A 12,787-nucleotide genomic window follows, 5' to 3' on the forward strand; every position below is an offset into this window, starting at 1 on the left:
GTGTCCATTTATCTTCCTGACACATCGTTTCTCACGATTTGGAGTGTCTTTCACCTTGCTTTTTCTCCCACCTCGGTCCGCGTTTTTTGTCTGTTCGTCCGACTCTATTGATTTACACTGACTGACCTTCATTCCCATCTTTTTCCAGTCCTTTCCTTCTTTTCCAGGTGGTATGGCGTCGGTTAGCGTAAACAGATAACATCGACAGAGGTACAGCGAGTATGGGAGCGAATGAGCCGGGAGATTCGCGTATGCATGAACAGGACAACAAACTCAAAACTGTCCTCATGAATCATAAGTAGACGTTAGGAGATAGACAAACATTGGCCTCTAGTGGTTTGAAGTGACATTGCAACTATTAACCGCAACAAGACTGGAGCCTGCTTGTGTGAGCTTGCACGGTTTTGCCAAAGTTATCTTCAAAAAGTAACTTAGTTACTTTACTGATTATTTGTTTTAAAAAGTAACTTAGTTATTTTACTGATTACTGGATTTGAAAAGTAACTAAATTAGATTACAAGTTAACTCATTCACTGCCATTGACGAATTTACTTGTTTTCATAGTCCAGTCATTCAGTACCAGGAACTTGTTTATATTTTCTGCAAATGTTTTCAAAAGTTCGACATTTTCAGACCCTCTTTTACCCTAACGTTTGAAAAAAAATTGAAAAACATATAAATAAATTCCAGGGATTAAATGGCTGGGCTGAGAAAAGACGAGTAAATTTGTCAATGGCAGTGAATGAGTTAACAAAAATGACAAGTACATTTTTGAACAGTGACGTTGAAGAATAAAGTTTTGGATTTAATTCAAACTAAAATAAAGCCAACCTTTTTGACTTAACAAATATTTTTATTTAAGAAAAAATATGATTCTTTTCTTAATGCAGTCTTTTAAGGCTTAACATAACATAAATACTTTTTTTTTTTACAAAAGAGAATCTTTTTTGCTTGACGTGTTTCACTAGAAATGTTATAACAGCAAAACTCAACAATTATAATCTGTATTGTGGGACTTTCCCTTTAAGATTGAATGAATAGAGTGCTGGGACCTTTGAAGTGTTGACGTCACCTTGTGTGTAAATCAATATATTCAACGATATTCGAGGAGTGACGGTAATCTGATTACTTGACTCGGAAAAGTAATGCATTTGATTATTAGTTACACCAAGCAAATGGCACCAATTCAGTCCTCGAATAAATCCAATTTGAAAAAATATTTTTTTAAAGTTTATGCTGTCCTACCTCCAGCGATGGCGGTCTTCTTGCCCACAGTCACTGTGATGGCGGTGGTTGCGATTGCGATCCTTCCAGCTGGAAGACGCAATCAGTGCCACAATATTAGGTACACCCGCACAACCCAATGAGATCTAATACAAAAAAATAAACTGCAACTACCAAGGTCTTGTAACAAACTGCACATGCACCACAGACAGCTTTTTGAATGTTATGTAGAAGATGTCAGAGTTACTAACAGAGGAGAGGAGTTCGCTATATTTCATTTCTCGGGTCATGCCACACATGCGACGAACGGAAAATTCAATCGACTACAATTTGGGATGAAGAAACGTAAAAAAAATACAAATTAAAAAAAAGATGCCGGGGAATGGTTGCGGACACCCAAGCGGCAGCATGCCAAGTAACAGTTTTCCTCTACCCTCCTCCTCCCCCTGCACTCCCCCTCCCTCCTCCGCTTGCTGCTCCGCCTCCTCTGCGCTCAAGGCGGCGCTAGAGTCCGCCTCATAGTCCCTGAACACGTCTGAACACAGCAAACGGTATATGTGACGACAGCCGGGTTCACAGAAGGACACTTTTGGGTGCAAAAAGAGACTCCCCCAATGATGTTAAATGTTAGTGCGATGAGCTCACAAACGCATTTTACTACAAGCGAGGACGGAACGTGAACGATGGAAGATCTACCTCTGGTCTCCTGTCGGGGCGTGTAGTACAGAAACTTTCCGGCGGGGTGCTCGGCCGCCCTGCGGAACCACAGTGGGAAGTGGTCCAGGGTGAACATATTCTCCTTATCCGTGGATGTCAGGAACGAGCTGGAAGTTGGGATGACAAAGAGAAACGGTGCTGCTCTTATTGTCCGCCAGAGGGCAGCCTTGCACATTTTTTTGGGGGGGGGATTCACCACTCACAGGCCAATTCGCTTTTCAATGCCGGCGTAACGCTGGAATCTCATCAGGCCGGATCGAGTGCCCAGGAAAGCCGTTTCAATGCCGTCGTCCATACTATGAGATGTAAATGCGCACTCGTTTATTTTTTTTTTTTAGTTAAGAAAGACGAACGAGGTAGTAGGCGATTATTCACCCGGATGGGTTGAGCATGAGGGCAGTCCAGTAGGCTTCCATCGGAGCTGTCACCACCGCGTCGAATAGGGTTTGCCGCATGAGCTGCACGTCACCTGCGGAGAAACAAAAATTGCAAATTTGACTTGTTCCCGTAGTGAGCGTGCGGAGAGCGAGAGCAACGGAGTCCAGACTTACACTCAAGATCCGGTTCTTTGCCTGTCAGGTATCCGACGACGGCCTCCAGCTGGCTCAGTTTACGATGTGCTGGGTCGATGTCGGTCTCACAGTAGGTCCTGGTAGGTTGTGGATGGTGTTAAAATAAAAATTAAAAAAATAAAAAAATAAAAACAAGCAGGTTGACTCACCATTCACTGGCTATGGTCAAATCGGGAGCCAGTAAATCATGAAGACCTGGGGAATAATGCAACATTTAGTGTAAAACATTGTGTAAAAACTAGTGCTGTCAAAGTTAAAGCATTAACTATGGAGATTAATTTAAATTTGATAACGCACGCAAAAAAACTTAACTCCGTTTTATTAACTTCCTGTCGCGGCTGCCCTCTGCTCACTGTGCGGCCAAACTTTGGCGGTTCCGAATTCGTAAAAAAATGGCAGTTGACAAACACGATTAATCGCGATTAATTGCGGGAAATTTTGCGATTAATCTGTCAAAAATTTGTATCGTTTTACAGCACGAGTAGAAACACCAAATAAGCACACAAAAACAGACCTACCTTCTTCGACAGAGACATTTCCGATGACGATATACTGGCCATATCCTCTTGTCAGCACTATACCAAGACTGATAGACCGGAAGACAAATGATTGCTAAACAAATAAAACAAACGCTGAAACATTTCAACTCCATAAAGGAATACTGCGTGCAATCAAACCTGAAAGGTGTCTCGTTGATACTGGTGTAGAAGTAATCATTCTTGAGGAACATCACTCGTTTCTGTTGAGAGGGTGAACCCAAAAAATGACGACAGCCATATTGTATCCCACAAAGTGCAATTAAGTGTGACAATTTCATTGTACTCACTCCCTTATCCACTGAGGTCCTCACATCTAAGGACAAGGTACCAGTTTCTCCTTTGACCATGGCCGTCCTGAGCTGAGGTATCACAATTACGACGTTAAAAGGACACGGGGGCGAAGAGTTCATAATGTGTGAATGTGTGCGGCTCACCTTCTCCTCGGTGTCTTCCCATTCCACCTCGGACAAGTCGACGCTGTTATAGTTGGGTTTGGGCTTCAGTTTCTTCCCTTCTTTGTACTGTCACATGCAAACGTGTTGCTCAATTGAATGGTTCCAGAAATGAATTAAGGTTTTGGTTGGTGAATTAAAAAAAGCATATTTTTTTTTACCAGAGGACGGAGGTCAGGATGAGACAAGATGTAGCCGTTGTTTGTGATGAGGTAGGCATAGCCGTGGACACCCAGCTAAACATAAGAATGGGACAAATCGATAAATTGTAGCTGTTTGAGGATAAAGGAGAAGCATGCGAAAATGAGGGCGGTTTAACCTTGTATCTTGGAGCTAATCTCATCAGTTCTTTCAGGGCCACGTCAGTTCCGACAACTCCCAGCAAAATTCCATGAGACAACTGCAAGACACATTTTAAAAAAAAATAGCACAGTCCCACTTTGTTGTGTTTAATAATGCTATTACGAAGGATTAAAAATAGAAATAAGTACCCTTACCGTCTCTTTTTTCTTGCTGAAAACAGGCATTGCAACTGAGGTCATCAGAAGCAAACTCTGGGCTTGACTGTTGAACAGCTGTGAGAGTTAAAACAATCAACTAAACAGCTAAACTAGCCATTAATTAATGACAACAACAACAAAAAATCTTCAAGGTTGACTAGAGATAATAATGCAAGCGATATCGGTGTCATAATTGGTCGTTTTTGCTACTAGAATGTGATCAGGAAAGACAAAACTAAAAACAGGCTAGCTTGAGATGGACTAGCTAACAAGAGGGCGGGTGCTACTAGCCTAAAAGGCCATGCTAAGCTAAAGAGCTAATTCACACTTAATATTTAAACATGTTTGATTACCTCTTTAGTGGTGGGTAACTGGGGTGAGAAAAAGTGTGGGGAAAATGGCATTAAACAGCTAATACAATTGCTATTAGCGACACTTGGCTAATTAGCGACACTTGGAATCTGCTGTTATTTCTTATTGCTTGTGTGTTCATTTGAAAGATGTATTTACAATCAGTAATGTTAAATCTGACACTCTGCTATAACACACTCACTGTATTATAAATCATTTTATGAATCCTATTAGTCACATTTTGCTAGTCTCAAGGAATCATTTGTAGTTGTGACCCTTCTAGACAAATGTAACACATGATTTAGTTGCCAAATTATATTTTCATGTTTTTATTTTAATATTTGGGATTGCGTGTATTATTTTGTATTCATTGTTTTCCTAACATGCTGCAGTGTTGTGTTTTGAGGATATATCTATTTTTATTTTGCTTAAGTGTTTGTTCCCCTTTGAGTTGGTTTGGCACGGCACATTTCGTGAGCGAAGAAGAAAAGAGAGAGAGCGTGTATCAGAGCGAGGCTGTTGAAATAAAGTAAAAGAAAAAAAAAAAAAGGATAAAAAAAATAAATTCATTAAAAAATGAAAATATCATTTGGCAACGACATCATGTGTTAGGCAAATTCAAAAGTGTGTTGCTAAAATGGTTGAATCCATTTTTTTTTTTTTTTACGTACCACACTGTCCATGTAGGCCTCCGTCCAGATGATGTCGTGGTCGTGGTTGATGACCATGGGCCGGCTGAGGACGTGCAGGTACTCCATGACGTTTTCTTGGACGTCGGCCAGCGTGGAAACGTGTGTGTAATAACCTGCGGGGCGCACGCAATCGTCCACATTCAGGTGGAATATTTTTTTTAATAACTATTGCTCTGTTTTGTTTTTGGCATCACCTGAGATGCGCTCAATGTACTAATCAGACATCAGAACAATATAATCCCCAAAAGGCTGAGCTGTTCTTGGCTTATTCCGGTGAAACACTGACGTCAATGGGATACCTGCGGTGATGTTGATAAGAGCTTTTTTTTTTTTTTTTTTTTTTTTTTTTTTTCGAAGCACCGACAGCGTCCAATGGTGAGACAAGCGAGAGCTTAAACCTAAATTCAGGGTTGTTGCTTTGACGTACGCAACAGAAGGGAGCACATCTGTTAGCCCGTGCTGGCCCGGTCGTGTGTTTACAGTATAAATGTTCTGATAATCTGCTATTTAATCAGAGATTTTTCATGTACTGCCAGCAGGGAATAAAGTGATTATTTTCCGCTGCGTAATCTCACGTCACTCGCAAGGGGGCAGCACAAAATTTTTTTCCCCCCCAAAACATTACAGTCTGTTGAATGAAATTGTGATATTAGCAGAGTTTCAATGAGGCGATTTATCCCTGTAAATATTCCATTGTTTCCTTTTCAGAGTGGCCCGAATACAATTCACCCTTCAAGATCACCCGTTCATTTTCCTTACCCTTATTATTGCAGGCGATCCATTTGACATTTTCTGCGAATGTCATTTCACGTCCAATGAGATATGTGAACACTCGAACCTGGGAGGGCAGTGAATTTCCGGTCAGAAGCACGTCAACGGCAATTTGTTCCATCGTACGTCGCATTTTGTTACGCGCCCTTATACGCGCGTCATACCCGGCGTTCTGGCCAGTTGAACTCTTCAAAAACATCCTGGAAGTCCTCCATAGCGCCGTCTGTTATCAGCATGATGGCCTGGTTGCACAAGCTGCCCTGGCCCAGCGCTGCAGCCTGATGACACACGCGACACGTTTTGGTCCTCACTTTTGAACAACCGCCGCCTCCGTTTGAGGTTTGAACGCCAACCTCATTGAGGACCTTGAAGGACTCCTTCATCGCATTCTTCACTTTGCCTTCTCCTTTGACGTGCAGCTCGTCGATCAGGAGCTTGAAGTGCTGCACGGCGAACACAAAGCGTCAGCGTTGCATTGCGGCTCGTGGAAAAAAAAAAATGGAGGCCAACCGGCGGCGGGAGACGGAAAGCCTGTTTGTGTGCGACGGGGGAAAAGGGCACAGGAGGGATTAGCATGGCTCCCTGGCACACTGACTAATTACAACATGGCCAGTACAACGCTACGAGAGATCATCTGGATTAAACACACTGTAAAACCCAAAATGCCAAATTACGGGAGATTTACCAAAACAAATGTTTATCAACCGGGGTGATGGTTGTACTGCTATTTTATTCCGATATGTAGCACATTTATATCTGAAATGGGCTATCCGAATAAAGTTGGCTTGCTCAAGATTATAACACACACATATATATATATATATATATACATACACATTAATTGTGTGTGAGTTGATGTCTAAGTACTTTAAGTCAAGCAACATCTGTAAACTGCTGCTTTTCATATAAGGCATCCATCCAATCACACGCTGGCCTTGCCGGTCATGTGACGCGCTCGAAACTGTCAGCGGACCCTCGACCTCACCTGATCTCTTATATTGTGTACGGTGGCGCTTAGAAAGTAGGCCACGCGTTGGGCGTGCGGCGCACGCACACACACGACCGCTCATACACGGTCGGGCTTTGCGGAGCGATAACAACGGGAGAGCAGATGAGCGGAGCAAGAATCCGATGAGCTGCAGCAGTGTGGAACAAGTAGAAAACAAGCCGCCTCGCGCCGGACAGGAAGTGGTTGTAAGAGACAGGAAGTCCTCAACCAACAACAGCTTACCATGAATGGAAAGTAAATCAATTAGCACCGCGCACTTTGTTCCTTCTTACCTCCCTGTTATCCAGATCGGCTTGGACCAGAATCCCCTTGAAGCACGGCTCCAAGTACCGAACGTAGTCGCTGTACTGAAAACCAAGCAAACAGACGGCCGTTCGAATTGTACCACGTTTCTTTTTTTTTTTTTGGGGGGGAACCGCTGCCTTACAGCTATGATGTTGACAAAGTCATTCTCTCCCAACGTGTCCAGGATTGTGTTGATAGTGTGCTTGGCTATGGTGAGTCTGAGCCCCTTCATGCTGCCGCTCACATCCACCACAATGACGACATCTTTCGGGGAGGTGGCCGCCTGGATATACCTGAAGCAGAAGAAGAGAAACAAAAGCGGGCAGGCAAAGTTCAGCCGCTCGTTTCCCCCCCCCCCCCCTCCTTTAACTCTTTCTTCTCATCCCGTTTAATTACAAGAAGAGATTTCTTCCCCCGGGGCAGCTGCTGCCGCAGGCAACGTTCCAGATCTATAATCTGGTTGTTTGACTTCCGATTTCCTGGAGGTTCTGTCTGAGGGACCAGACGGCGTTCCTGGAATTGACTTGATTTTCTCTTACGGATCTCGGACCAGCGTTTCACCTCGGCTTAATCAGATTCCCAACAACGGAGCGCCTGGATGTCATTTGGTGGTACCGCGTATAGGCACTATTGCATTCTAACGATAATTTCGAGTCAACGTTGTGGTCTTCTCCCAGCATGAACCAGCAATTTTTTTCATTAAAATCATCATTCGTTCATTTCGATAAAAGGGGTGTGAAACATTGAGTCAGATTTGTCTTATGAGTGGGTCGCGTTGGACGTTTGTGACAGGAGGAGGCTCTTTTCAAATTGAGAGCAAATGAATTGGAACACGAAGCAACTTGTGGATTCCTGCCCATTTTGGTCATTGTCATTTAAAGACTTTAATTCCAAAAAATAATCCATCTAATGACTTTTAACGACCCGCGGAAAGGAAGTGAGCCTCACCAGTTCCTGTTTCGGCAATCAAACGTGACGACGCCATTCTCGTCCGGGATCCACTGGATCCCTGGAGATGGAAAAGAGAGCAAAGCTGTCAGCGAACCTCCGCGAACTTGCCGTTTGGTCAGACAACAGACGGACGGATTGATTGATGGCTAAGTAGACAGAGTCAGTGAAAATGAGGGAATGATGGATGAGGACGCCCGCGTCTCCCGAACCCCCTGCTAATTACGCATCGACACATCGAATCATCACCGGATCTCGTACAACTGCTCGCTAAGAGTTCCCTTGTTCCCGCTTCGCTTGCTAAATCTCATCTCACCCGGGTACAGCCGGAAGAAGCCCGAGGAGCTGCCGAAATACTGCCAGGTGAGAGTAGGATCTTTCTGGAAGTTGTCTATGAACACGTCATTGAGGGCCTCCGACATGTAAGCGCCATTTAGGATATCCGTGTCTGGAACGGCAAAAGACAGCGACCCTTTCGGTTTGCGGGATTTGTGCACTCAGGCTAACGCGTACCTCTGTTGTAGACGTTGGTGGGCACTTGGATGTTACTCTGCTGCGTGTTGACGGGCAGTTTGCTGAAGTGCTCGTTCTTTTCCAGCGGGAATTCTCCTCCCAGAGGCAGCGGGTTGCCGTCCTGGTCCACCATGTTGATCAGCATGGAGTTGTAGTACTCAAACTGGAAAAGGACAGCGTCGTGATGTGCACTCAACAGCCACGTCATTGGAGGCTAATGGCGTACAATTTTGGATCTGGTCATTGGTTACTCTGTCGTGTTGTTATTTTGCATCAATAATGAATAGGTTGTAGGAATGTAACGATGAATCGAAAATCGATTAAAAATTGATATGCCCAGATTCATCGATTCATCGATTCGATAAATTGAATAATCGGTTTGATTAATTTCATCTAGAAAATTAGGTCTTTAAATGTTTTTCTTAATTCCAGATGCATAGCACATTGATTAATCAAAAATCGATTCCAAAATCGATCCGTCCAGATTAATCGATTCGATAAATTGAATAATCGGTTTGATTAAATTCATCCATCATTACAGATCCATTGCACATTTTGAATGTGCAGATCAAATTATGCGCTTGCGCCAAACAACATTGCCACACTAGCGCACAGAGACAAGCTTAGTAGTGATTTTTAAAAAATCGAATCGAATCGAAAATTGGGAAGGGAAAATCGTAAATCGGGAATTGAGTGAATCGTTACATCCCTAATAGGTTGTCCGTCATTTTCGGGGGGGAATGGATTAATGGCATTGTTTACTTACCTCCAACGTATCATTGTACTCGTGGTAAAGATCGGCATCCTCGGCTGCTTCTGCTAACCTCTACAATAATAATAATTTTAAAAAATGACATTGTAACCACTCATCTTCATTTAATTTTATTCTAAAAAAAAAAAATCATGTCATTCTACTTGGTGCGTTCTACCTTAACAGATTTCATCTTCCTCCCAAGCATCTTCTCCATCTCCTCTGCAAACTTCTTGACCAGCTCCTCTCCGTCCACCTCCTCAATTTTCAACACGCCCTCCACGTCTTTATATTTCTTTCAACACATAGATAAGAAAAAGAGACAATGAGGATGATAAAATGAGTTGAGCGCGGCTGGCAGATGGTGAGCGCCAGGCCTGCCAGGGCTTCTCCAAGCCTAATTACGAACACACATGAGGACCTAAATGTAAGCAAAGTGATGATTTTCTAGGTCTCTGGAGTCATTTAGAACAACAGCGCGCTGCACTAAAATGAACTTCAACCTTGATTATAAACAGTTTCGACACAAGAAATTGAATTATTTGTCTTGTGTGGTTAAATATATATTGTGATAATTGTTTTTAAAACTCATTCACTGCCATTGACGAATTTTCTCGTCTTTTTCATAGCCCAGCCATTCGACACCGGGAATTTATTTATATATATATATATATATATATTTTTTTTTTTAAACGTTAGGGTAAAAGAGGGTCTGAAAATTCGTTTTAATTATTGTAAAAATAAAAAAATAAAATCACTAAAAAAAACATTTTCTGCTGTCTTACTTTTTGTAGCAGTTCAGCTCCGGAGTATTTGGTGGCGAGGGACGTTATCTCTTTGCCGAATGACTCGGCCCACTTCTGCACGCTGAACACAAAACAAACACGCAATGTTCAGACAAAGCGCCGTATATTGTCCGCTTTGCTTTTTGTCGCTCTTTTCTTGGACCTGAAAGTTGTGAAAGCGTGTGAGCCACAGCATTGAAGAATGTAGCCTTTCGTGTCCGAGGTCACGCCGCACCGACAGATTAGAAGAGATTACCGTTGAAGGTGACAGTCAACAGTCAAGTCGTCGATGTATTTGTTGCTCAGTCAGGGTTTTTTTTTTTTGTATGTGGTAATTCTGACTAACAAATCCTGCGCGTGAGGACCAGACAGGATGCGACAGATGGTTGGGCCAATGGGGAGTCACCCCGCACGCTGCAGTGCTACGGTTTGTCACCGCTCGGCCTGCTGGCGTCATCTTGCGATGCTGTGTTTGTTCCAAAATAAGACTCATTCACGTCCATGGATTCATCACAAATGTGAGAATGAGTAGAGTAGTAATAGCTCAGCCAATAAAGTAGCAGAAGTTCATTACAAGACCCGGTGGACTCAAGAGTGCATATTCAGGAATTAATGTTGCTGTTTGTAATATTCTGACCCGCTTAAGGGTGAAAATGGGCGACAAAATATTGCAAATGTTTGTCAATATGATACATGATATGAGTGAGCTCGCATCTACTCACATCTCTGGCGAGATCTTCATCTGGCCGTCGACCATCAGCCACAGAGAGCTGCACAGGATAATCCACGGCAGCATCGACAGTCGCGGCCCATTTCTCTGCCGCTGCCCAGCGTCGCAGGCGTTCGCGTCCATCTCTGAGGATTTCCAGTCAGATTACAAATGTTTATTTGAGGTTGGCGTTATTATAGAATCCCCCTTATCCAGCCAACAAACAAACACAAACAGATCCCTTGGCAGGTAAGAAGTGAACTACTCAGAATCTACTCCAAAATGACCTATATAACGAAAATTTGAGGTGTAGTAGTTGGAGCCCCCCCCCCTTTGTCATCTACTAGAGCAATCAAAATGATAAAACGTTAATTAAATAATTTTTCATGAATATTTTTGTCACTTTATGACACCCTCGAACATGGAATTTGTAGACGGTCCCTAAATCACGAATATTGAACGTCGAACGTCAAAACAACTTTTTCCTCGCTAAAACTTTCTCTGACGTGGACTTCTGCGTATAGGCGAGTGAAAAAATACTAAAGTTGTCAACTTGCCTTCTTTAAGAATACCTCGCCAAAACACCTCGGATGCAAAACATTAATTCAAATCCGGAGAGCCAAAATAATCCACGGTGTGACGCGCAGAGGACCGCCGAAGTTCCCAAACATTCTCCGGATCTGCAAAACAGCCATCCATGACATCATCGCCCCCCCCCCAAAAAAAATTCATCTGATTAAAAAAAAATGATATACATTCCATAATATACTTGGTGAGGTCACATCTCGACACGAGCAGTCACAGCACTCCAACCACCTGAATCTCCATCTCGTGCTCTTCAAATCATTCCATCCCTTTTGTGCTCTCTTCTTCCACAAACATTTTTTTTTTTAACCTCACATCCGGATGGTTCCAAAAACCACTGAGCGGAGAGATGAAAACAGTCTGGAATAAAGTGATGGATGGGTGGAGGGATGGAGAGAGGGCTGTTGGGACTTCCTCTCTCTCTTGCTCCTCGCGACCAGTTTATACCATAATCCAGGCAGGATTAAACCCCTCCTCCCTCCACCCATGCCTTTTTTACTCTCTCTATCTCACTCTTAACACTATCTCTCATTTCTTACCGTCTTCCCGCCATCATTTCCGTATCATTCCCTGACCTGGAATTGGCTGTTTATGATTAAAATAAATAGAAGAGATGATGGCATTTGACATTTTGTGTTTGCCGTGGATTCTTTTACAGTGCAGATTTTAGGAGCGTGGTATCATGTACTTTGTGGAGGTTTGACATACATACCTGGGATTTAAACAAACAGGGACGTCTAGCGGCCTCACTCGGTACTGCAACGTGAATCTACACACTGATCCAAACACAATCCCAGATTTATGAGTGTCATAAACTGGTTTAATTACCTTGATAGGATTAATCAACGCATAAATACATCAAGGGTTTTAAAAATGTAAAAAAAAAAAAAACGTATGGACAATTCCGAATATCCGGGGCACCGGATATTGCTTTTGCCCGTGACAGCATAAAACGCTCGCAGACAATCATGCCTTGAAGTTGTTGTGCGGTTTGACACCCCAACCATAAAATTATGGAAACTAAATTCGTAGTATTGGTCGTAGGAATTCAAGCGACACGTTTAGAGCAACTTGAACGTCTTTATTTGCCCATTTCTCTTCATTTCTCACAGCTACCAAACAGCCACCTAGGCACTTCCTGTTAGGCCTTTCACAATAAAACATTGAGTATTTATAACAGGTTAATTACTGTGTACCGTGAACGTCGGAGAAAGTGGGTATATGGAGTGAAGTGCTAACCAAGACTGTAGTGCTTCGTGGTGAGCAAGACTCGTTCTCGAGTGTGATAAAAATCGCACTTTTGCCTCTGCAGGCAGGTTGTTATAGTTGTCATTCGTCAAACGACATTTCATCACATTTTGAAATCAAGATAATCCTCACAAAT

General features: G+C 42.9%; 1 protein-coding gene across 3 annotated transcripts in view; it reads right to left on the reverse strand.

Moving 5' to 3' along the window:
* The window catches only part of cacna2d4a (calcium channel, voltage-dependent, alpha 2/delta subunit 4a), a 38,217-nt gene extending 26,374 nt beyond the window's left edge, over positions 1-11,843 (reverse strand). For 2 of the 3 annotated variants that reach the window (XM_086021769.1, XM_086021768.1), the window contains exons 1-28: positions 11,376-11,843; positions 10,832-10,964; positions 10,110-10,191; positions 9,503-9,619; positions 9,340-9,399; positions 8,574-8,736; positions 8,377-8,508; positions 8,061-8,121; positions 7,255-7,405; positions 7,100-7,174; positions 6,172-6,261; positions 5,983-6,096; positions 5,807-5,885; positions 5,027-5,160; positions 4,358-4,375; positions 4,002-4,079; positions 3,824-3,904; positions 3,666-3,740; positions 3,487-3,573; positions 3,340-3,411; positions 3,191-3,252; positions 3,032-3,099; positions 2,663-2,708; positions 2,493-2,590; positions 2,317-2,410; positions 2,145-2,237; positions 1,921-2,048; positions 1,246-1,314 (exon numbers count right to left, since the gene is read on the reverse strand). In XM_086021769.1, the coding sequence (XP_085877895.1) occupies positions 1,246-1,314; positions 1,921-2,048; positions 2,145-2,237; positions 2,317-2,410; positions 2,493-2,590; positions 2,663-2,708; positions 3,032-3,099; positions 3,191-3,252; positions 3,340-3,411; positions 3,487-3,573; positions 3,666-3,740; positions 3,824-3,904; positions 4,002-4,079; positions 4,358-4,375; positions 5,027-5,160; positions 5,807-5,885; positions 5,983-6,096; positions 6,172-6,261; positions 7,100-7,174; positions 7,255-7,405; positions 8,061-8,121; positions 8,377-8,508; positions 8,574-8,736; positions 9,340-9,399; positions 9,503-9,619; positions 10,110-10,191; positions 10,832-10,962 (2,458 nt within the window). In that variant the 5' untranslated portion in view covers positions 10,963-10,964; positions 11,376-11,843. The remainder of the gene's footprint in view (positions 1-1,245; positions 1,315-1,920; positions 2,049-2,144; positions 2,238-2,316; positions 2,411-2,492; positions 2,591-2,662; positions 2,709-3,031; positions 3,100-3,190; positions 3,253-3,339; positions 3,412-3,486; positions 3,574-3,665; positions 3,741-3,823; positions 3,905-4,001; positions 4,080-4,357; positions 4,376-5,026; positions 5,161-5,806; positions 5,886-5,982; positions 6,097-6,171; positions 6,262-7,099; positions 7,175-7,254; positions 7,406-8,060; positions 8,122-8,376; positions 8,509-8,573; positions 8,737-9,339; positions 9,400-9,502; positions 9,620-10,109; positions 10,192-10,831; positions 10,965-11,375) is intronic. The other variant, XM_086021770.1, reaches the window with a different exon arrangement.
* Positions 11,844-12,787: the final 944 nt, after the last annotated feature.

Source organism: Filicampus tigris, chromosome 22 (genome assembly GCF_054856515.1).
Source record: "Filicampus tigris isolate MCC_2025a chromosome 22, RoL_Ftig_1.0, whole genome shotgun sequence".
In the NCBI taxonomy this organism is placed as follows: domain Eukaryota; kingdom Metazoa; phylum Chordata; class Actinopteri; order Syngnathiformes; family Syngnathidae; genus Filicampus; species Filicampus tigris.